At 44.0% G+C, this 22623-nt stretch overlaps 1 protein-coding gene across 2 annotated transcripts in view; it reads left to right on the forward strand.

Moving 5' to 3' along the window:
* The first annotated feature begins 4031 nt into the window (after nt 1–4031).
* Nucleotides 4032–22623, forward strand: part of LOC110070894 (uncharacterized) — a 65894-nt gene continuing 47302 nt past the window's right edge. Inside the window, exons 1-4 of one of the 2 annotated variants that reach the window (XM_078387405.1) lie at nt 4032–4184; nt 6549–6635; nt 10368–10454; nt 19991–21753. In XM_078387405.1, the coding sequence (XP_078243531.1) occupies nt 19991–21753 (1763 nt within the window). In that variant the 5' untranslated portion in view covers nt 4032–4184; nt 6549–6635; nt 10368–10454. The remainder of the gene's footprint in view (nt 4185–6548; nt 6636–10367; nt 10455–19990; nt 21754–22623) is intronic. The other variant, XM_078387406.1, reaches the window with a different exon arrangement.

Here is a 22623-nt window from a genome sequence, read left to right on the forward strand (position 1 = left end):
ATATGGAAGTAGGTGTCTTGCAAGTCAATGGTGACGAACCAGTTTCCCTGAGACAGAAGAGGGAGAATGGAGTCAAGAGTCAACATACGGAACCTCTTGTATAATATGTACTGATTGAGGTCTCTGAGATCCATGATGGGTCTTATACCACCGTTCTTTTTGAGGACTGCAAAGTAGTGAGGGAAAAAGCCCTCGCTGGTGTCCAAGGAAGGTACTCTGATTATAGCCCCTTTGGAAAATAGAGACGAAATTTCCAAATGCAGTGGTATGGAAAATGGAGTAGTTTTAACTGGGTTTGGTAAAGGGGTTCATGAGAATTCAGTCAGGTAGCCTTTCTCAATGTTGTTAAGAACCCACTTGTCAGTAGTGATGGCGTGCCATTTGGGAAGGAATGGAAGCAATCTGGTAGTAAATGAAAAATTGGGAGAATTGCTTACCCCTGTGTTGAGTCTTATGAAAGGACTACTTGGGGCTACGAAAACATTGTTGCTTGAACAGCGGAGTGGTGGACTGTTGGGGTTGATAGGTCCGGTCCTGCTCTTGTTTGTTGTACCGAAATGGTTGGTACTGAGTAGAAGATTAATACAAAGGCTTTTTGTAGGCCTGTTTGTGGTACCGATATGACTGGTATGGTACGTAAGATTTTGCTGTCTTCCTCATTTTATGAATGTTCTCCACAATCTCATCAGTTTTGGAGTTAAATAATCCAATGGCGTCAAAGGGAAGATGTTCGATTTTAATTTTAGTGTCATCAAGGATATTAGCCATTCTAAGCCACACGTGTCGTCTGACAGCTATGGACTTGGAGGCGGTATCGGCCTTGTGTTTCGCGGCAAACCTCTGTTGCCTGGTGAGGGTGTAAGCCTCTTCGGAGACGTTGAGGGCATCAGTTTTAGAAGGATCAGGCAAAGTTTGTAACATCGGGAGTATTTTATCCCAAAGATGTTTCTGGTAAGCTCCCATGGCCGATTGGTAGTTCGTTACTTGATTAGTAAGGCAGCAAAGGCATAGAGCTTTTTGCCCAAGGTGTCTGTTTTCTTTCCCTCTTTGTCAATGGGTGTAACCGATGATCGAGTATGCAACTTGTATTGGGTAGCTTCGATCACAATGGAGTTGAGCAAAGGATGCTTGGTGACAAGAACAAAAGCAACAGGGGCAACTGCAGTAACTACCGTGGCATCTCTCTTCTCAGTATTGTCAGGAAGCTGCTTGCCTGTGTTCTGCTGAAGGGACTCCAAGGTGCTTGCAGACAGAGTATATCGGAATCACAGTGTGGGTTTCCAGCTAACAGATCCACCATTCACATGATATTTTCCCTCAGACAATTACAGGACAAAAGTAGGGAACATATCTTACAAAGGCCTTTGATTTGTTCAGCAGGGATGATCTTTTTAAACTACTTCCCAAGATTGGATGTCTACGTCGACTCCTTAACATCATCAGGTCCTTTCTGGCTCAACATTAGATCCCTTCGACATCCGAAGCGGAGTGAAACAGGGCTGTGTCCTTGCGCAGACACTGTTTCAGGTTTTTTTTTGTTTTGTTTTTTGCTGTCATGCAAAAGCACGCTTTAGGAACTGCAACAGTGTCTACCGCGACTAGATCAGAGGGAAAGCTCTTTAATCTCTCTAGATTGAGAGCAAAGAGCAAAGTCCAGCTGAAATGCATGCGGGACTTCTTCTTTGCCAGTGTTGCAGCTGTTGTTGCCCACTCTGCTGAAGACCTCCAACAACTCATGAATTGTTTTAGTAAGGCCTGCCAAGACTTTTGATTAACAGTCAGCCTGAAGAAAACACAAGTCATGGGTCAGGGTGTGGACTCACCTCCCTCTATTACCATCTCTACACAGGAATTGGAGGTTGCTCATGATTTCGTGTATCTTGGCTCAATGATCTCTGACACTCTCTGGATGCTGAGCTGGATAAACACATTGGCAAAGCAGCTACCAAGTGCTCTAGACTCACAAAGAGAGTATTTCTCAATAAGAAGCTAATGGCATACACCAAGATCCAGGTCTATAGAGCCTGTGTCCTGAGCACACTCCTATACTGCAGTGAGCCCTGGACCCTTTGTGCACGGCAGGAGAGGAAGCTAAACACGTTCCACATGCTTTGTCTCCGACACATTTTTGGTATAACCTGGCAGGAAAAAGTTCCAAATAGAGTAGTCCTAGAACGAGCTGGAATTTTCAGCATGCATACATTACTGGAACAGCGACATCTACATTGGCTTGGGCATGTGGTGAGAATGGCTGATGGTTGGATTCCAAAGGATCTCCTGTATGGAATATTAGTGCAGGGAAATCACCCCAGAATATTAGTGCAGGGAAATCACCCCAGCTGCAATACAAGAATATCTGCAAGCGGGATCTGAAGGCCTTAGGAATGGACCTCAACAGATGGGAAACCTTGACATCTGAGCGTTCAGCCTGGAGGCAGGCGGTGCAGCATGGCCTCTCCCAGTTTGAAGAGACCCTCGTCTACCAGGCCGACAGAAAGAGGCAGTCCCAAAACCAGCAAAATCAGGGAGCTGGACAGGGGACAGAGTGTCTTTAGTGTGGAAGGAATTGTTACTCTCAAATTGGCCTTCTTAGCCACACTAGACGCTGTTCCAAGACCTCTATTCAGATCACGTTACCATAGTCTCTCGAGAGTGAAGGACGCCTACAGCACTATGTGAGCAGTATAGAAATGCATGAAAGGAAGAAACACATTTTAAACAACTAAGTCATGAATAAAGTGCCCTTTCGGATAACAGACACCAGATGAATTTTCCTTAAACTGGTTTTATTAAGCAGGGCACACAAATACCAATCCACATTTGTGGGGGTTACTAGCCAACCAGAGACCCAGAGCTAAGGGTACCAACCCTTTCTGCAGTCATGGCAAAGCAAGGTAGTTTTTCCCCCTTCCACAGAAGCTTATTGTCCCTTCCTCATAGCCGCTCCCTTTGGGGCCAGACTGGGTTCCCCCATTGCAAGACCAGTTTGAGCCCCTGCCTGGGTCGAGTGCCCTGTCACAATCCAGACCCCCATCGATTTGGGAGGATTCTCCGTCCTCCAGGTGAGGTTCTCTGGCAGGTGTGTCCTGGCCACTGGACGTCCTCCTGATTTAGTGGAGAAGATGTCCAGCTGCCAGGATTGAAGTGCCTGATCCAGACCAGCCGATGTTTCATGAGCCAAATCAGAAAGGTCTGTGCTGGGCTGACGAGGGCCGTGAAGGAAGAGATGGTCAAGGTTTTGCTATTGTAATGCAATTAGAATTTATTAACAAAAAAGAGAGATGTGCAGTAAAGGTGAAACAGAGCAGATGGAATTAATGAGGGCTGTCAGTATTTTGTGTAAAATACAATATGGAATTGCCTTGGTGGTTTGTGGGGAGAGTTCAATATGATGTATCATTATAATATAATATAATATAATATATAAGCAAGTTACTGATTATGTGTTGGGTTGGATGTATGGAGGAGCAGCTCCTTAATATGTCTGAAGGAACTGCGGATTTGCCAGTTCTGAGGTTTGTAAATACTTGGTGAAAGGAACGTCTCCTGTGTCCAGAGTCTTTGTTTTCTCTCTCTCTGAGGAAATTACTGAAGAAAACCTCAACAACATAATATTAGCTGTGCAATTCTTATCAAGGACAAAGTGAAGAGTCCTGCTGTGCAGATAGATGATGGAAGAAGGTGATGTGACGTCAGTTGTCGGCTGTTGTGAGTCTCCCTTTGGAAGGAGAGACACACAATCCGGGTCGGTCTGAGAGCCTGAACTCCCTGCTCGTTTGTCTCCTTTCTCTCTCTTCAAATATTTGTGAACAGAGACTCTGGTGACGGGAACTCTTGTGTCTCGTCTGAGTCTTTCCTTCCCCCAGAAGTGGAAGAACTTGGACCGCCCGGAGGAAGCTCCCCACTCCCGCCATTTTCCTCCTCTTTGGAGTCTTTGTACCCTTCAAACAACCCCCCCCCCCCCGCCTTGTTCCTGCCATTCCCTCCCCCCCCATTTCGTGCAGGAGGGGGGGAAGGGGAGGAACATAGAGCTACGAAGGCGAAGGAAGAGCCCCTCCCCTGGACGGGCGAGCAGGAACCGGAAGCGGGAATCGCTGCGCCTGCCTCTTCCCCTTCAGCGCGAAAGGACTCCTGGAGAGAAACGGGTATCTTGGGGCGCCTCCCGGATCGGGACCTGGACGGAGGTGGGCGCTGGAGGGGGGCAGATCGGGGTGGGGGGGTTGAGATTTGCATGGGTTCAATCAGTCTCGGGGGAGGGGGGGCTGCTTCTCCGGTCATTGCCGATGGTGCCCGATTGTGGTTTAACCTGCTCTTCCTTCGTGCAAGGCATTTTTTTTCCTCCGGGTCTCCTCGGGAGGGAGGAGAAGGGGGGGTTCCAAGGGGGAGAGAGCATCTCTGGAGCCCAGATCCCACCCCCAGAGGCAGGGAGACCAAACCCCCTGCAAGGCCCTAGGGCTTCATCGAGTGTGTGCGTGTGTGTCTGTATGTGTGTATGTAGGGAGGGGAGGGTTAAGGAGCCCCTGCCTTCCCCTGAATCCTGAGAGCATCCGGTGGATGGAAACAAAGGAACGGGAGAGAAAGTCACTTGCCTCCCATCTCTCCCCCACTCCGGCTCCCTCTCATGATCAAAGGAGGGAGGGGATCTCTGGGGTCGATATCTCACTCCTAGATGCAGGGAGACCAGACCCCCCCCCCCTGCAAGGACCTAGGGCTTCAATACCGTGGGTGGGTGGGTGGGGTAAGGAGACCCTCCTTTCCTCTGAATCCTGCGAGCATCCGCTGGATGAAAACAAAGGAAGGAGAGAAAGTAACTTGCCTTCCATCTCCCCCCCTTCCTTCTAATGACCTAGGACAACCCCCCCTCCCTCCCTCCCTCCCTTAAAGAAAAAAAAGTCCCAGGTGGGGCTGGAGAGGAAAGGGGGGCGGCGCTGGGGGGGGCAGGCAGGAGGTGGAGGAGCTGGGATGGGCAGGAGAAGTGGGTTTTCCTCCCTGCACCTACCCTCCGAGGGGGAACGTCTGCAGGACCTCTTGCTCTTTAGCACACACTCTCTCTGTGTGTATTTGTGTTTTTTTCCCCCTGCAGGATCTGGTACAGAGGCGAGATAACCCAATCCATCTCAAGAACAGATCCTGAGCTGACGACCAACTGCAAGTGGGGGGACTACCTCCCCCCCCCTTTAGCGGTTTCCTTGTGTTGCTTCTGAACACAGACCATCTTTTTCTTAAAGGCAGGCAGGGAGAAGCAGGAGAGAGAAGGGGGTGGATTTTAATAATAATAATAATAATAATAATAATAATAATAATAATAATAATAATAATAATAATAATAATAATAATAATAATAATAATAATAATAATATTGTCATTTTCCTCCATGGGCCGTTTCTTAGCAGAGGCTGAAAGGGGAGATCTCCCCAGGAACAGTCTGGGCACAATTCAGGGCCGTCAGCTGTGCAAAAGACCTGCCCCTCGCTCCTTCTGCCTAAGGATTCGCCCTCCTGCCTCCAATTCAGGCTCTCCATGGGGTGGAGCAAACGGGGCTTTGGAAAGAGGCCGAAGGAGCTCCGGTCCTTCCACATGGAGGGCAGGAGGAAAGAAGGACCGGAAGGCAACCCAGCCTCTCCTTCTGGAGCGTTCACTCTCCCGGCAGGTCTTTTGCAGAGTGAATGATTCTTAAGGGTCCGTTCCAGACCAAGTGATTGTGAAATTCTTTTCTTTACAGCAGGGGCAGCCAACACCAAGACACCCCCCCCACCCTCAGTTGATGCCTTTCCAAGCCCCTGTGAGATTTGGAGTGAGGTCAATGGGAAGAGCGAAGCCTAAGCAAGGTTGGGGGGTTGGTACAGAGCAGGTGAGAAAAGTCCTGAGACCTGAACTCTGCCCACCTTGGGTTGGCAACCCCAGGACACAGGGCACTTGGCACGGGGGGCACGCCTTGCGTTGGGATCCATGAAGTGACAAAAATAACAAAGGGTCCCGTGAGAACAGGGGGCCTGGTCCAACCCTCGGTCCACTACATCACACGGGCTCTGGTGTTTTCTAGATATTCATTTTTTACCATTCTTAGTCTAGTATTGGGTTGATTCTTTTAAAGATTTCTAGACTTCCTGTTTTTAAAATTTAAATCTTGTGTTTTAAAAATTTACATAAGCTGCTTTTAAAGGCAAAAAGTGAAGTAAAACATTTTTAAATAAAGAGCGGGAGAAATACACTCTTTTATGTTGATGCTTTCATCGCAGGTCTTCGTGGGGAGAAAGTGCTGTTGCTCTCTGGTTCTCTCCTGTTGCCCCCACTTCACTAGGAGCTTTTATCTCGGAGCCCAGCATGAGATGCTCCTTCCTTCCCTCCCTCCCTCCCACCCTCCCTTACTGTGGTTTCTTTGTCGGCTGCCTTTCTTTTCCTCTTGTTCTGCTGCCTGAAGGAGAGAGACAGGATGGAGTCCCGTTCAATAGAAACATGAGGAAGGCATACTCCAGAAGGAAACGTTTTTGATTTGCTTTATCCGTAAAGCCTCCAGGCAGATCTTTTCTATTTTTCTTTTCTCCTAGGAAGGGGCGAGACTGAGCTGAATTCTCTTCGCTTTTTTAGGAACAAAAACCAATAACCAAATCCCAGATCCCTCCAATATTTGCAAGGTAAGCGAGATTTGAAGAGGTGGCTTAAGTAGCCTTGCCACACACACTCTCCTCTCAGTTTCACTGGCCCAGCAGGTTATCGTCTTGGTAAAACTTGGTCATCTGGATTTGGGGTATAGGGGTTCCCCTTCAAGCCTCCCCTCTTCTTCCTCCTTAACAGATAAGCCACAGTGGGGAGTTTTGCTTTGAACCATCAACATGTACTTCAGATTCTGATGATAATTAAGATGGAATGTCATTTCTGTTCCCACCTACTCCTTCAATGGGAGGATAAAAGGGACAATAGACTGAGGCTGAACCCAAACAAGACAGGGTCCTCCAACTGGGAGCCCCTGATGTCTGTGATTTGCGTGGGTCCCAACACACACTGGGCGTTCTTCTGGACCCAATGCTGTCAATGGAGAACCAGAAAGTGCCCATGGTCCAACCCACTTCCCTCTTAAACGATCTGCTAACTTCCCTGCCTGGATGCAATTGTCACTCCCCAGATTGGTCCATGCACAGATAGTCTCATGCCTTCCTGGAGCAGATGGCTGTCAGCAAACACGGGTTCGAAAACACACGTGTAAGCCTGGACAGAGAGCAATCAGGAGATTGCACACGCTAAAATGGGCTGAGTGAGTCCAAACGCAGCTAGCCGTGCTACAACACTCCCTCTTACAAGTCTGCCCACGTAAGAACACCCTTGTACTCTCAGATATTACTATGAAAAGGTCAAGTGGGCTTTGTAGTCCTTAGACTTAACTTGCACCACTGACAGGACTCCTAAAGTAAGCTAGGCCGAGGCAGTACTCTCATGATGACCCTATGACAAGTGTACTGTTCAGAAAACCAATTGAGTTTTATAATCTTTAATTTATTAAAGAATAAGCATGTTACTAGGTATCAAAGCCACATTAAACCAAAGCAAATAAACTAGCATTGTGCTGGTTAGTTACAAAGATGTAGTGAGGCAAAGAAAACATGAGAAATATGCAAATGTCCAAAAACCTTACAAGAATATAAAAAGCCATTAAAAAGAATAAAAACAGTTCCAGTCCAATATTTCATTAGTAAAAACAAAATAATCCAAGTAGGTTATAAAAAGGCTATAGTCCTCAGTGATCCTGTAGAACAAGAATCCTGTACTAAAAAGAAAAATTCAGTAAAAGTCCCATTGTCCTTAGAAAAGTCCAAGAGTATAGTCCATATGAAGCATTTCAAGAAAAGAAGTCCACAAAGGATATTCCATAGGTAACAGTCCATAGGAAATAGTCCATGCTTAGTCCTTAGGAAAAAGCCCAAGGGTAATCCAGTATAGTAAAGGTTAGTCCCATGTGTCACGAATGAATGAAGAGTCGGTCTTGAATGACTGAAGGGTCGGTCTTGAAAGACAATGTCCATAGGCAAAAAGTTCCTTTTTCAAGAGTAACTGGCAAAGGCTTGTCGCACCTTCCCACGATGTCATCCAATCAGAGTTCGTTACTAGGCAAACAGTCCTGTCGCACCACATGACTTCTTTCCCATACACACCAGATGTTATTTGGGTTTACGGTAGTTTCGCAAAAAGTCACAACAATTCCCATCTAATCACACCGAGTCCTTTTCTCAGGCTATCAGAATAACATTCTCTCCGCTCGCCAAGAAAACAACCTGTCAGCATAACAAAGATACTTTATACAAAGAAACAAGATGGAACCTCTCTTGCTCATTTCTTAATTACAAAACCCCATATTCCTTACAAGGCTTTAACTCAAAAACCCATCTCATCACAATGGCCACACATTAAACAGGGATAGATGCAGAAGTAATGGGAGATTTCATCTATCCTGATATTTATTGGGTGTTAGATGCTGCCAAGAGCACCAGGTCCAACAAATTCCTTTCTGGGCTTGCAGACAATTTCATGATCCAGAAAGTGGAAGAGGCAACAAGGGGAACAGCTATTTTCGATCTCATCTTCGCCAACAGGGAGGACCTTGTTAATGAGGTTGAAGTGGTGGGAGTGACCGCCCTCTCTTGGAATTTGTTACACAATGGGAAGGGGAAGCGAAGTGTAATCACACATGCATTCTGGACTTCAAGAAAGCCAATTTTTGTAAATTTAGGGAATTATTGGCTGAAATTCCATGGATGGAAGCATTAAGGAGAGGGGAGTTCAGGACGGATGGGAATTTTTTAGGATAGATACTTTGTTTTACAGCATGATATATTTTTTATTATATAACAAACAAACAGAGAACAATCAAAGGAATATGGGGGAGGGGGGGAGGAAAGGAAAATTACACCATCCAAAACATATACACAGTGAAGTGTTCACAGTAATACAGAACTGTATCTAGTGTAATCTTGACTCCATAACTGTGTTACAATGTTAAAATCCATAACATATCTTATATTCTTTACTCATATTTGTTTCTGGGCCCAATCATTAAACATTTTTCAGCTTGCTTTAACGTATCTTCTCAAATTCTCAGATAACGCCTTTGACAAGCTATCCCATTTTGAGTCTAGATCAATCTTATGGCTATAAATATGTGCAACATTTCTGGTCTTATATTCAAAAGAGCATTTCTCATTCAAGGGGTGGAGCAAAGGGGCTTTGGAAAGAGGCCGAAGGAGCTCCAGGCCTTCCACATGGAGGACAGGAGGAAAGAAGGACCGGAAGGCAACCCGGCCTCTTTCTGGGACATTCCCTCTCCCGGCAGGTCTTTTGCAGAGTGAATGGCTCTGAAGGGTCCGTTCCAGACCAATTGATTGTGAAATGCTTTTTTTTTTACAGCAGGGGGAACCAACTACAAAACCCTCACCCTCGGTTGCCACCTTTCCAACCCCTACGAGGTTTAGAGTGAGCTCAAAGGGAAGAGCGAACCCTAAGCAAGGTTGGGGGTTGGTAGAGAGCAAGTGAGAAAAGTCCTGAGACCTGAACTCTGCCCGCCTTGGGTAGGCAACCCCACAACACAGGGCCCTTGGCACGGAGGGCACGGAGGCCGAGGGGCACCGTTGGAGACGCCCCCTGCTTTGGGATCCTTGAGGTGAGAAAAAATAACGAACGGTCCCGTGAGAACAGGGCGCCTGGTTGAATCCTTGGTCCACTACATGATACGGACTCTGGTGTTTTCTAGATATTCATTTTGTTTACCGTTCTTACTGTAGCTTTGGTTGGATTCTTTTTTAAAATTTCTAGACTTCCTGTTTTTAAGTTTTAAATCTTGTGTTTTTTAAAACTTTACATAAGCTGCTTTGGGTCCTTTTAAAAGTGAAAGGTGGGGTAAAAATTTTTAATAAATAGTGGGGAAAATATACTCTTGTATGCTGCTGCTTTCATCACAGGTCTTTGTGGGAAGAAGATCCTGTTGCTCTCTGGTTCCCTGCTGTTGCCCCCTCCTCACTGGGACGGGGGAGCTTTTATCCAGGAGCCCAGCATGAGATGCTCCCTCCTCCCTCCCTCCCTCCCTCCCTCCCTCTTTCCTTCCTTCCTTCCTTCCTTCCTTCCTTCCTTCCTTCCTTCCTTCCTTCCTTCCTTCCTTCCTGTTCTTCCTGTTCTTCCTGTTCTTCCTGTTCTTCCTTCCTGTTCTTCCTGTTCTTCTTGTTCTTCTTGTTCTTCTTGTTCTGCTGCCTGAAGAGGAGAGATGGGGATGGAGCCCCGTTTAATAGAAACATGAGGACGGCACATTCCAGAAGGAAACGTTTTTGATTTAGTTTATCCATAAAGGCTCCAGGCTGATCTTTTCTATTTTTCTTTTCTCCTAGGAAGGGGCGAGACTGAGCTGAATTCTCTTCGCTTTTTTAGGAACAAAAACCAATAACCAAATCCCAGATCCCTCCAGGATTTGCAAGGTAAGCGAGATTTCCAGAGGTGGCTTAAGTAGCCTTGCCACACGCACTCTCCTCTCAGTTTCACCGAAAATAAGACAGGGTCTTATATTAATTCTTGCTCCCAAAAAAGGCATTAGGGCTTACTTTCAGGGGATGTTTCATTTTTTTCCTGTACAAAGATCTACATTTATTCAAATACAGTCATGTCACATTCTAGTTGCTGCACAAGGGTGGAGGACGGGATTTCACTTAACTGGGGCTCATTTTTGGAGTAGGGGTTATATTACTACCATCCTCAAAAGTCATACTAAGGCTTATTTTCAGGTTATGTCTTATTTTTGGGAAAACAGGATATACATATCTTTTAAAATAAACAATTTGTGGCCTTATATTCAACAAGAGCATTTGTGGTTTAAAGGCTATATTTACTTGTGTAATTCCTTGTGTACTATCTCTTTTTTATCTATATCCACTATCATTTTCCTCTTGTCACATTTCCCTCACCTATGTAAAAGAGTGTCTGAAGTTGCTGCCAACGTTTTTAACATGAATTTCTAATCGCTAACACCCTTTATTGCCAATTTTAAAATGCCATCTATAGAACATCTTTAAAATATTTTATCTCAGGTTTACTGATTTAATCCGTCTATAGTTATCATTCCACATTCGAATCCAATCATCTGTGTCTATATTTTAGCCAAAATTTTGTATACCTTTCATCATCACTGCTTTCACCCTTTCGTTCTCAAAATTCTCTTACAAAAAGATGCACTACAAAAAGATGATCTTCTCACTAGTATAAATCCACAGTTTATTCACCTGGACCTTCCTCTCATAAAAGTCCATTATTTTGTCTTTCTTCAGTCTTGATTCCAAATTTTCTTTTTCTGCTACTCCCACTGCTTTGGTGAATTGGTCTTTCTTCTGAATAGTCCGTTCCACGTCCTGTTTGAGTCCTGACATTACCGCCTTAATTTCTAGAGTTTGGGCTTTGATCTGATCTGTAAATTGATTAATAATGTTCATTTGAATCTCCTGCATCTAGTTCTTGAAAGAATGTGCCATTTCTATTTCTTGGGTATGAATTTATTGTAAGGTAACAATTTCCCCTAAGAAATAAAACCTCAATTTACGTTTTAGCTTAAATTTGCCCCTAAGATTCTTAATTCACAGAGAAGCCTAATTATATTTTAGTTAGTTAGGCATCCTTCAGTCTCGAAAGACTATGTATGGTAAAGTGCTCTGTATGGTTGACTTGGAACAGCATCTAGTGTGGCTGAGAAGGACAATTTGAGAGTGACAATTGTAAGCTTATCAGCTCTCCTAAGAGAATACTGACAGGTGGAATAGAGAGGTTCCAAGTCCAGTTGACCCCTATTTGAGTTGAGATGAGTCCTTGTCTCAACCAGGCTGTCCCACTGGCACTCTTTCCCAAGTCTATTCCCAATTAAAAACCACTGAGAAACCAAATTATAATCATCCAGAACTCTCAGAACTCATGAAAATACTGGACTCAAAGTAGCTTAGTTTGTGGCCTGTTAGAAAACTAATTAAATATGGTAGCAGGTTATCTGTTCAAGAGACCAAGCATCAGCTTTTAAGTATTATTGTTTTATTAGAAAAATAAAGATATAAATAAATTCATTTTATTGCAAAGCATAGCATTCAAAATCATTTCCATAACTAAGGTAGTTAGAAACTGAGCAAATCCCAGCTACAAAAATAAAATAAGAAAATTACTAACTAAGAAAAATAGGTAAGGCAGAGCCTCCCTTTTTATGTTCCTACTATGAACTACATCCTAGCAAATTTCTGGGAACTCCAAAGTCCATTCAAAAATCTATAATCCAAGGTAAAGTCCAAAAATCCATAAGTCCAAAAATCCAAAAAAGAGTCCAAAAAGAGTCTCTCTCTCTCTCTCTCTGTGGAACATCCTGTCATTTTCTTCTCATGCTGGAACACCCCCCTTCTTCACTCTCCAGTGCTGTTCACCAATCAGGACAAAGGACTGCTCGTCTCTCTCCTCCTCCCTTTCTCATGAGATCGCAGGTGTTGTTGACATGCTTCCCCATTGTTATGGCTTTGGCTCTTCATCTTCGGCCTTGACAAAGCTAGCTATAAGATAACATTCCTAACTAGCTGTAAGGGAAAAACAGCATCTCGATGCTTCTAGTAAAATGACACAGACCAAGATGGATTCTTTCTACACCATTCCATGACTACAAATCCCATTTAGCAATTACATTCTAGCTTCCATATCCTAAACCATGACAACAATACCTTCCACAATGAAGACAAGTGCAATCTCTTCCCTGTCCAGCTCCCTGATTTTGCTGCTTTCATGACTGCCTTTTTGCCTCAGCCTGCTGGACAAGTGTCTCTTCAAATTGGGAGAGATCATGATGCAACACCTACCTTCAGGCTGAACGCTCAGATGTCAAGGTTTCGATCTGTTGAGGTCCATTCCTAAGGCCTTCAGATCCCACTTGCAGATGTCCTTGTATCACACTTGTGGTCTCCCTCTGGGGCAATGTCCCTGCACTAATTCTCCATACAGGAGATCTTTTGGAATCCAACCATCAGCCATTCTTATGACATGCTCAAGCCAATGTAGACGTCGCTGTTTCAGTAATGTATATATGCTAAAAATTCCAGCTCGTCCTAGGACTTTGACCTGCCAGGTGATACCAAAAATGTATCGGAGACAATGCATATGGAAGGTGTTCATCTTCCTCTCCTGTCATGCACAAAGGGTCCAGGACCAGTAGAGGAGTGTGCTCAGGACACAGGCTCTATAGACCTGGATCTTGGTATATGCCGTCAGCTTCTTGTTAAGCCATACTCTCTTTGTGAGTCTTGAGAACATGGTAGCTGCTTTCCTGATGGGTTTATCCAGCTCGACATCTAGAGAGAGGGTGTCAGAGATGGTTGAGCCAAGGTACACAAAGTCATGAACAACCTCCAATTCTTGTGTGGAGATGGTAATAGAGCAGGGGTCAGGGAAGTTTTTTATCTCCCCCCCCAAAAAAAAAAATTATACATGCCAACATTACCCCCTTGATTTGAAAGGAAAGAAATCATACATTATTTGAATTCAAAATCTTATTGAATCTACACAGGCTGTGTACCAAACTAGCAGGATATATCATCAGTATCAATGGCTGCCAGGCGATGTGCTGAACTAGCAGGATGGACCATATTTAATAAAGATGTGCACTATTTTTGCTGGAAAACATTGCACATCAGCCATGGGGTGGTATAGGGAGTAGTAAGTTGTCCAACGTGCCTGGCAAGTTGCATTCCCTGGTCAGATGCTTGAGAAAGGAATTTGTCAGGAAGAGAGATTGCTGTCTGAATTTGAAGTTTTCCGGTGATCGTTTGCTGACAGCCCTACTCTCCTGTAGGATCTTGCCCCCCCTTCCACTGCTAGGGAGAGTGTCTGCTGACCTGGAGTTTCCACAGGGGTTCCCAGAGCCCTGAGATTCCCTCTGCTCTCTCTGCCCTCGCTCCGCCTCCCAAGAACTGATGTGCTATAGGCACAATCTGAGACTGTTCCAACAAGAAGGAAAAATGGGAGATGTCTAAAGAAACGGAATGGATGACTAAAGAAATTTCAACTCAGCTAAGTTTAAAAAAATGTGGAAGAAATGGAAAAACGGGGAAAGCAGCAAAGAGGAATACAAGCAAATAGCCAATAGATGTAGGGGGATGTTAAGAAAAGCTAAAGCACAGCACAAACTTAGACTTGCTAGAGAGTTTAAAGGTAAAAAAGGGATTTTTTAAGTTATGTCAGCATTAAAAGGAAAAAGAAGGAAGCAATGGAGTCTCTGCGTGGAGATGATGGCCAATTACTAACAGGGGACAGGGAAAAGGCAGAACTACTCAACACCTTCTTTGCCTCAGTTTTTTCCTAAAAGGAAAATAGTGCTCTACCTGAAGGAGGAAGAGCAGGTGAAATGCAGTGCGGGAAATGCAGCACAGAATAGGTAGAGAAGTAGTACAGGATTGCCTGGCTACCTTGGATGAATTTTAGTCTCTTGGGCCAGACGATTTCCATCCAAGGATATTAAAAGGACTGGTAGAAGTAATATCAGAACCGTTGGCAATAATATTTGAGAATTCTTGGAGAACAGGGGAAGTCCCCACAGATGAGAAGAGGGCAAATTATCTGCCTGTCAGTCTGACATCAATTCCTGAAAGACTCAAGAGAACATAATTAAGCAGACAGTTTGTAATTACTTAGAAAGCAATGCTGTCATTATTAGAAGTCAAAATGGGTTTCTCAAAAACAAGTAATGGCAGACTAATAGCCTCGTGGCGCAGTGGTTAAAACGCTGTACTGCAGCTAAAACTGTGCTCACGACCTGGGGTTCAAATCCCAGGTAGCCGGCTCAAGGTTGACTCAGCCTTCCATTCTTCCGAGGTCGGTAAAATGAGTACCCAGCTTGCTGGGGGGGGGGCAATGTGTAGCCTGTATAATTAAAAAAAAAATTGTAAACCGCCCGGAGAGTGCTTGTAGCGCTATGGGGCGGTATATAAGTCCAATAAATAAATAAATAATTTGGTTTCTTTTTTCGATAGACTTACAGGCCTGGAGAATGAAGGGAACACTGTGTGTAGTGTATCTTGATTTCAGTAGGGCCTTCAACAAGGATCCTCACAATATTCTTGCAAAGAAGCTAGTAGAATGTGGGACAGACAGTGCTACTGTTTAGTGGATTTGTAATTGGTTGACTGACCGAACCCAAAGGGTGATCACAAACGGCTCCCCTTCATCCTGGAAAGAGGTGACTAGTGGAGTGCCCCAGGGTTCTGTTCTGGGTCCCGTGTTATTCAACGTCTTTATCAGTTACTTGGATAAAGGAATAGAGAGTATGCCGATCACATTTGCAGATGATAGCAAATTGACAGGGGCTGCTAATTCCCCGGAGGACAGGATTAATTAATTTATTTATTTATTTATTTATTAAATTTATACCCCGCCCCTCTAGACCATGTCTACTCGGGGCGGCTTACAACATAAAAATCAATATAAAATACATATAATCATTAAAAATACAGTTACTATATTAATTAAAACAATTAATTTAAGGGAAAAAAATTAAAATTAAAATTCAAAATGACCTTGGCAGATGAGAGTCATGGGCCAAAACTTACAAAATGAATATCAACAGGTCCTGCAGCTATGCGGAAAAAATGAACTGCACAGATATAGGATGGAAGAGACCTGGCTAGAGAACAGGACCTGTGAAAGGGATCTAGGAGTCTTGGTAGACCACAAGCTGAGCAACAGTCAGCAGGGTGATGCGGCTGCCAAGAAAGCCAATGCAATTCTTGGTTGGATAAATAGGAGTATAGTGTCTAGATCAAGGGAAGTGGTAGTACCACTCTATTCTACATTAGTCAGACCTCACCTGGAGTACTGTGTCCAGTTCTGGGCACCTCAAATCAAAAAGGATGTTGACAACCTGGAACGTGTCCAGAGTAGGGCGACTGAAATGGTTAAAAGTCTGGAAACCATGTCCTACAAGGAGTGTCTTAGGGAGTTGGGAATGTTTAGCCTTACAAAAAGAAGGTTGAGAGGGGACACGATAGCCATGTTTTAATCTTTGCAAGGATGTCACGTTGAAGAGGGGACAGGTTTGTTTTCCAGGGCTCCAGAGACTAGGAGACGGAGCAATGGTTTCAAACTACAGGAAAAGAGATTCCATCTGAACATTAGGAAGAGCTTCCTGATGGTCAGAGCTGTCCTGAGGTGGAGAAGGCTGCTTGGAAGGGTGGTGGAGTCTCCTTCTTTGCCATGGAGTCTGACCCGCCATCCATCTCCATTCTGCTGGATTCTACCCCTTGTTTGACCTAGATGGCCATCCAACATTCCCCTTCCTATCCCTCCTGTAGAGTTTGTCATCTGGGACTGCAGCATCCCACTGTTTCTCTGAATCTCTCCAGGTTTCCCTTATGACCATTATTCCATTATGGCCACTGTATCAATCTTATATCTACCCTCCAGATGTTCCAGCTCTCCCATCTTTGCTGAGAGGTTTTGGGCACTTGCCTAAAAGCACCTGCGTATGGGGGTCCCCCAAGAAGGGCTGCTTGTTTTCTTCTCCTTCCAGTGAACCAACAATTCCATCCCATCACGCTCCCAGTCCTAATTCCTACACTGTAATCACTTTGTTGTTCTCTACTCTCTCCACCTTCATTCTACAGGGATGAGGAGTCCTGAAATGGATGCTGCTCGGCTCCTGTCATCTTTCCTCCCATGTTCAATTTAAAAGCTGCTCTGCCACCTTTTCTATGTTACACACCAGCAGTCAGGCTCCGTCTTCATTCAAGTGAAGCCGGTCTCGCTTGTACAAGCCCGGCTTGTCCCAAAACATTAACGAGTGCCAAATGAATCTAAACCCTTCCCCTTGACACCACCGTCTCATCCACACGTCGAGACCTCTGAGCTCCGCCTGCCTAGTTCATCGTGCATGTAGAACAGGTAGCGCTTCCAAGAACGCTACCTTTGAGATACTGGCTTTGAGCTTCCTCTCTAACAACCGTAATTTGGCCTCCAGGACCGCTTGGCTACATTTCCCCCATGTGTTTGGTGCCGACATGCATCACCAGTGCTACTTCATCCCCAGCACTCTTTACAACCCTCTCCATGTGAGACGTAACATCCACAACCTTTGCACCAGGCAGGGTAGTCACTGTGCAGTCCTCACAACCGTCTCAAACACCACACTCTGTTTTCTTGACGATCTAAACGCCCATTACCAGAAACCCTCTAACTTCATCCCCATGAGGAGTATCCTCAATGTGACTGTGTACAGGCCCATCAACTGAAGAAGGGGTCTCCTCGAGGGTGTGATTTCCCGCTTGTCAAGATTAGCATCCTCCAGCCCGGAGACTTCCAATTCCAGCAGCTGAGGAGCTGCTTGTTAATAGGTGGGATGATGCCTGAAGGTCCCTGGAGGTCTCACCATGGTCCCTCTCTCCCTTCCTCTGCTTCTCCCTGTCTGCAACCAAGCCCTCTAGGGAGCAAATCCATTCCCTGAGATCCAGGAGAGCTCCTTGCAAGGAGGACACACCCCTGACTTTTGCCCAAGAGGCGTAAAGTCACGCATGTGACCCTCGGAGCAAAACACAGGATAACCCCCAACTCACTGCTGGCTTCCTGACTGCATGCTGGTCTTTGTTTCGAGCTTGCCAAACCTCTCCTCAAAGGACGTGAGAGGCAGTATCTGGAGCCCAGGCTTCCTCGCCCTGCAGCTGAACTCCCTGTGTCTTCTTAGCCTGCACTTGGTTGCTGCATCACATCTATCCACTTTTACTCTTCCTTTCTAACACTGTCCTTGGTATTTATTTTTGCTGACCAATCCTTTAATTCAAATATTTGTTTCCTCTTTAATCAACTTTGAGAAATTCCCTTCTAATTTTCTAGAAGTACAATTGTGAGGGAGAATAAAAGAATGAGGATTTTTAAAAAAGAATTTAAAAATTGATCTTCGGTACATTCATTTTAGACAAGACAATTCTACCAAAGTCTGATAGCTGACCTTCCTATAAACATTTAATTTATTTTTAATTTCTAATTTCAACTTCTCAAAATCTTGTTTTTTATAATCTTTTAATATTTAGTAATATTTATTCCTCCTTATTCTAATATATATAGTAATAGTATTTTTCATCTTTATTCTAATTAAAGGAGGTCATCTCAGGTTTATTCCAGTTCATTTTGTCCTTTCCCCACTGATTACAGTTACTGCTGATAATGCTGATCTCTCCTTAAGATGCATGTAGAGCTGTGTTTCCCAACCTTTTTTTGAGTCGTGACCGCCTTGTATAATGACTAAGTGATCTGCAATTCCACCTCCCACATTTTCCTTTACAAGGCATTTTAATGGGAGAATGAAATTACATCAAAATAGACTTTTCAGAATAGAGTTCTACCCTAATGATTAAAGGAGGGCTGGAAATCTACCTTTATTTATTTATTTATTTATATTATTTTATTTTATTTTATTTTATTTTATTGATTTATGTATTTATTTATTAATTTATTAATTTATTAAATTGATACCCCACCCATCTAGAATGAAGTCTACTCTGGGTGTCTAACAATAATAGATAAAATATAACCATTATAATAAAATAAAAATAACAGTAATAACATTGTTCAAGATGGGGAAAATAATTAGGTGATGACAGGAGGGAAACCCTGTCTAAAGAGCCAGGTCTTAAGTTTACTCTTAGAAACACCCGGTGAGGGAGCCAGACAACTCTCCGGGGGTAGACTGTTCCAGAGGCAAGGGGCCATTGCTGAGAAGGCCCAGGTTCTTGGACTTTCTCTCTGGGCCTCCTTGAGTGTTAGGCCCCTTACTGGCCCTTCCTACCTAGAATGAGGGATTTGAGTAGATCTAGGTGGGAGGAGGCGTTTCGCTAGACATCGAGGTCCTAAACCATTTAGGGCTTTATATGTCTTCATTAACACTTTGAAACCAATGTGGAAATAAACAGGCATCCAATGCAAGGGAGCCAGAGTGGGGGAACTACAGTGGAACCTTGACTTACAAATGACCCTCCTTGTGAATGATTCAAGTTATGAATGGCTCTATTTGCATAAAGTTGCTTTGACTTGCAAGCGGAGCCTCGACTTACGAATTAAAAAAAAGAAAAAACCTTTCCTGCCCCTTTTTTTGACCTAAGTTAATCTTAGGTCAGGGATGTGGTAGCACTGTGGGCTAAACCGCAGAAGCCTGTGCTGCAGGGTCAGAAGACCAGCAGTCGTAAGATCGAATCCACGCAACGGAGTGAGCGCCTGTCGCTTGTCCCAGCTCCCACCAACCTAGTGGTTTGAAAGCATGCAAATGCAAGTAGATAAATAGGGACCACCTCGGTGGGAACGTAACAGCATTCCGTGTCTAAGTCGTACTGGCCATGTGACCACGGAAAGATTGTCTTCGGACAAACGCTGGCTCTATCGCTTGGAAATGGGGATAAGCACCGCCCCTAGAGTCGAACACAACTGGACAAAAATTGTCAAGGGGAACTTTTACCTTTTTAATTTTAGATCAAAAAAAGAAAAAGAAGAAAAATTCACCCCCTAGTGGCAGAGTATGGATTAACTGGCTTTGCATTAGTTCCTATGTGAACTAATGCCTCTACCTACGAACAGCGCCTCAACATACAAACGGAAAACAGCAGGTATGGATTAAATGGTTTTCAATGCATTCCTATGGAAATTTTTTCCTCAACTTGCAAACTTTTCAATATACAAATGCTGTTCCAATACGGATTAAGTTTGTAAGTCGAGGTACCACTGTATGCTGATGTTTTCTCACCCCAGTGAGAAGTCTGACCACTGCATTCTGGACCATTTGAAGCTTCCACATCAGTCTCAAAGGCTGTTCCATGTACAGCACATTACAGTAGTCTAATTTTGACATTACAGGCACATGAACTGTCTTTCCTTCCTTCTCTATGACTCAGGTGGAGCCTGAATGGATCTTTCCTTATCCCTGCAGATTTCTGACATAGTTGCTTCACTTCTTTTTCTAATCTATCAGATGATGAACAGGAGAAGAGGAATTTCCCAGGACCACCTGGGGCATCCTGGGCAGGAACTCATATTCAAGCAAGAAAACAGAGAATTGAAAATCCAAGAGGGTAGGAATGGACATCAAATGAAAGAAGTAACGCAGGGGAGACAGCACATAAAAGCATGTCACCTCAGTAGACAACAAATAACTCATGCAGGGGAGAAACTGTATCCATGTATGGAATGTGGAAAGAGCTTCAGTCACAGTGGTGCCCTCAGGTCACATCAAAGAACTCACACTGGGGAGAAACCATATAAATGCACGGAATGTGGGAAAAGCTTCAGTCAGAGTTCTAACCTCAGGAGACATCAAAGAATTCACACTGGGGAGAAACCACATAAATGCATGGAATGTGGAAAGTGCTTCAGTCTTAGAGGTAACCTTAGGAAACATGAAAGAACTCACACTGGGGAGAAACCACATAAATGCTTGGAATGTGGAAAGAGCTTTATTCGTAATTGTCATCTTAGGTTACATCAAAGGACTCACACTGGGGAGAAACCACATAAATGCATGGAATGTGGAAAGAACTTTAGTCGGAGTGGTAACCTTAGGTTACATCAAAGGACTCACACTGGGGAGAAACCACATAAATGCATGGAATGTGGAAAGAGCTTCATTGACAGTGGTAAGCTTAGGTTACATGAAAGAATTCACACTGGGGAGAAACCATATAAATGCATGGAATGTGGAAAAGGCTTCACTCAGAATGGTAGCCTTAGGTTACATCAAAGGACTCACACTGGAGAGAAACCACATAAATGCATGGAATGTGGAAAGAGCTTTATTTCAAGTGGTACCCTTAGGACACATCAAAGTACTCACACTGGGGAGAAACCACATAAATGCATAGAATGTGGAAAGAGCTTTAGTCACAGTGGTGTCCTGAGGTCACATGAAAGAACTCACACTGGGGAGAAACTACATAAATGCATGGAATGTGGAAAGAGCTTTAGTAGCAATGGTAACCTTAGGTCACATCAAAGGACTCACACTGGGGAGAAACCACATAAATGCATGGAATGTGGAAAGAGCTTCATTGACAGTGGTAAGCTTCGGTTACATGAAAGAATTCACACTGGGGAGAAACCACATAAATGCATGGAATGTGGAAAAAGCTTCACTCAGAATGGTAGCCTTAGGTTACATGAAAGAACTCACACTGGGGAGAAACCACATAAATGCATGGAATGTGGAAAGAGCTTTATTTCGAGTGGTGAACTTAGGTTACATGAAAGAACTCACACTGGGGAGAAACCACATAAATGCATCGAATGTGGAAAGAGCTTTAGTTGCAGTAGTGCTCTTAGGATACATGAAAGAACTCACACTGGGGAGAAACCACATAAATGCATGGAATGTGGAAAGACCTTTAGTCAGAGTTCTACCCTCAGGGTACATCAAAGAATTCACACTGGAGAGAAACCACATAAATGCATGGAATGTGGAAAGAGCTTCAGTCACAGTGGTAAGCTTAGGTTACATGAAAGAACTCACACTGGGGAGAAACCACATAAATGCATGGAGTGCGGAAAGAGCTTTTGTTGTAGTGGTGATCTTAGGAAACATGAAAGAACTCACACTGGGGAGAAACCACATAAATGCATGGAATGTGGAAAGAGCTTCATTGACAGTGGTAAGCTTCGGTTACATGAAAGAATTCACACTGGGGAGAAACCACATAAATGCATGGAATGTGGAAAGAGCTTTATTTCAAGTGGTGAACTTAGGTTACATGAAAGAACTCACACTGGGGAGAAGCCATATAAATGTGTGGAATGTGGAAAGGGCTTTAGTCGCAGTAATGTCCTTAGATTACATGAAAGAACTCACACTGGGGAGAAACCACATAAATGCATGGAATGTGGAAAGTGCTTTAGTCACAGAGGTAACCTTAGTAAACATGAAAGAGCTCACACTGGTGAGAAACCATATAAATGTATGGAATGTGGAAAGAGCTTTATTTCAAGTGGTGAACTGAGGTTACATCAAAGAATTCACACTGGGGAGAAGCCCTATAAATGCATGCAATGTGGAAAAAGCTTCAGTTACTGTAGTAACCTCAGGTCACATCAAAGAATACATACTGGAGAGAAACCACATGAATGAATGAAATGTGTAAATAGCTTCAGAGTAGTAACCTTAAAGGTACCCTTGACAGTTATGTCCTGTCGTGTCCAATTCTACATCACCTTTTCAAGCCGTAGAGCAAGCATTTGTCTATAGACACTTTGTATCTATGGACAAAGCTTTAGTCAAGAGTGGTAACCGTAGGTCACATCAAAGAATTCACACTGGGGAGAAACCATAGAAATGTGTGGAATGTAAAAAGAGTTTCAGTAGGAGCAGTTATCTATGTTCATAACAAATAAATCATGTCAATGCATGAAATGTGGAATGGTTTTATTAAACAAATAGAATGATTACATTTGGAACCTTGTGTTAAACAAATGAGAATAAGAATATATTGTACAGTGGTGCCTCGCAGAACGGGCGCCTCGTAGAGCAATGAATCTGCTCTACGAGGCCGGTTTTGCGATCACAAATGCGATCGCAAAACGGTGTCCGCATAGGGCAAAAATCGCAGAGCGAAGGTCGGT

The sequence above is a fragment of the Pogona vitticeps genome, chromosome 2 (genome assembly GCF_051106095.1).
Source record: "Pogona vitticeps strain Pit_001003342236 chromosome 2, PviZW2.1, whole genome shotgun sequence".
In the NCBI taxonomy this organism is placed as follows: Eukaryota; Metazoa; Chordata; class Lepidosauria; order Squamata; family Agamidae; genus Pogona; species Pogona vitticeps.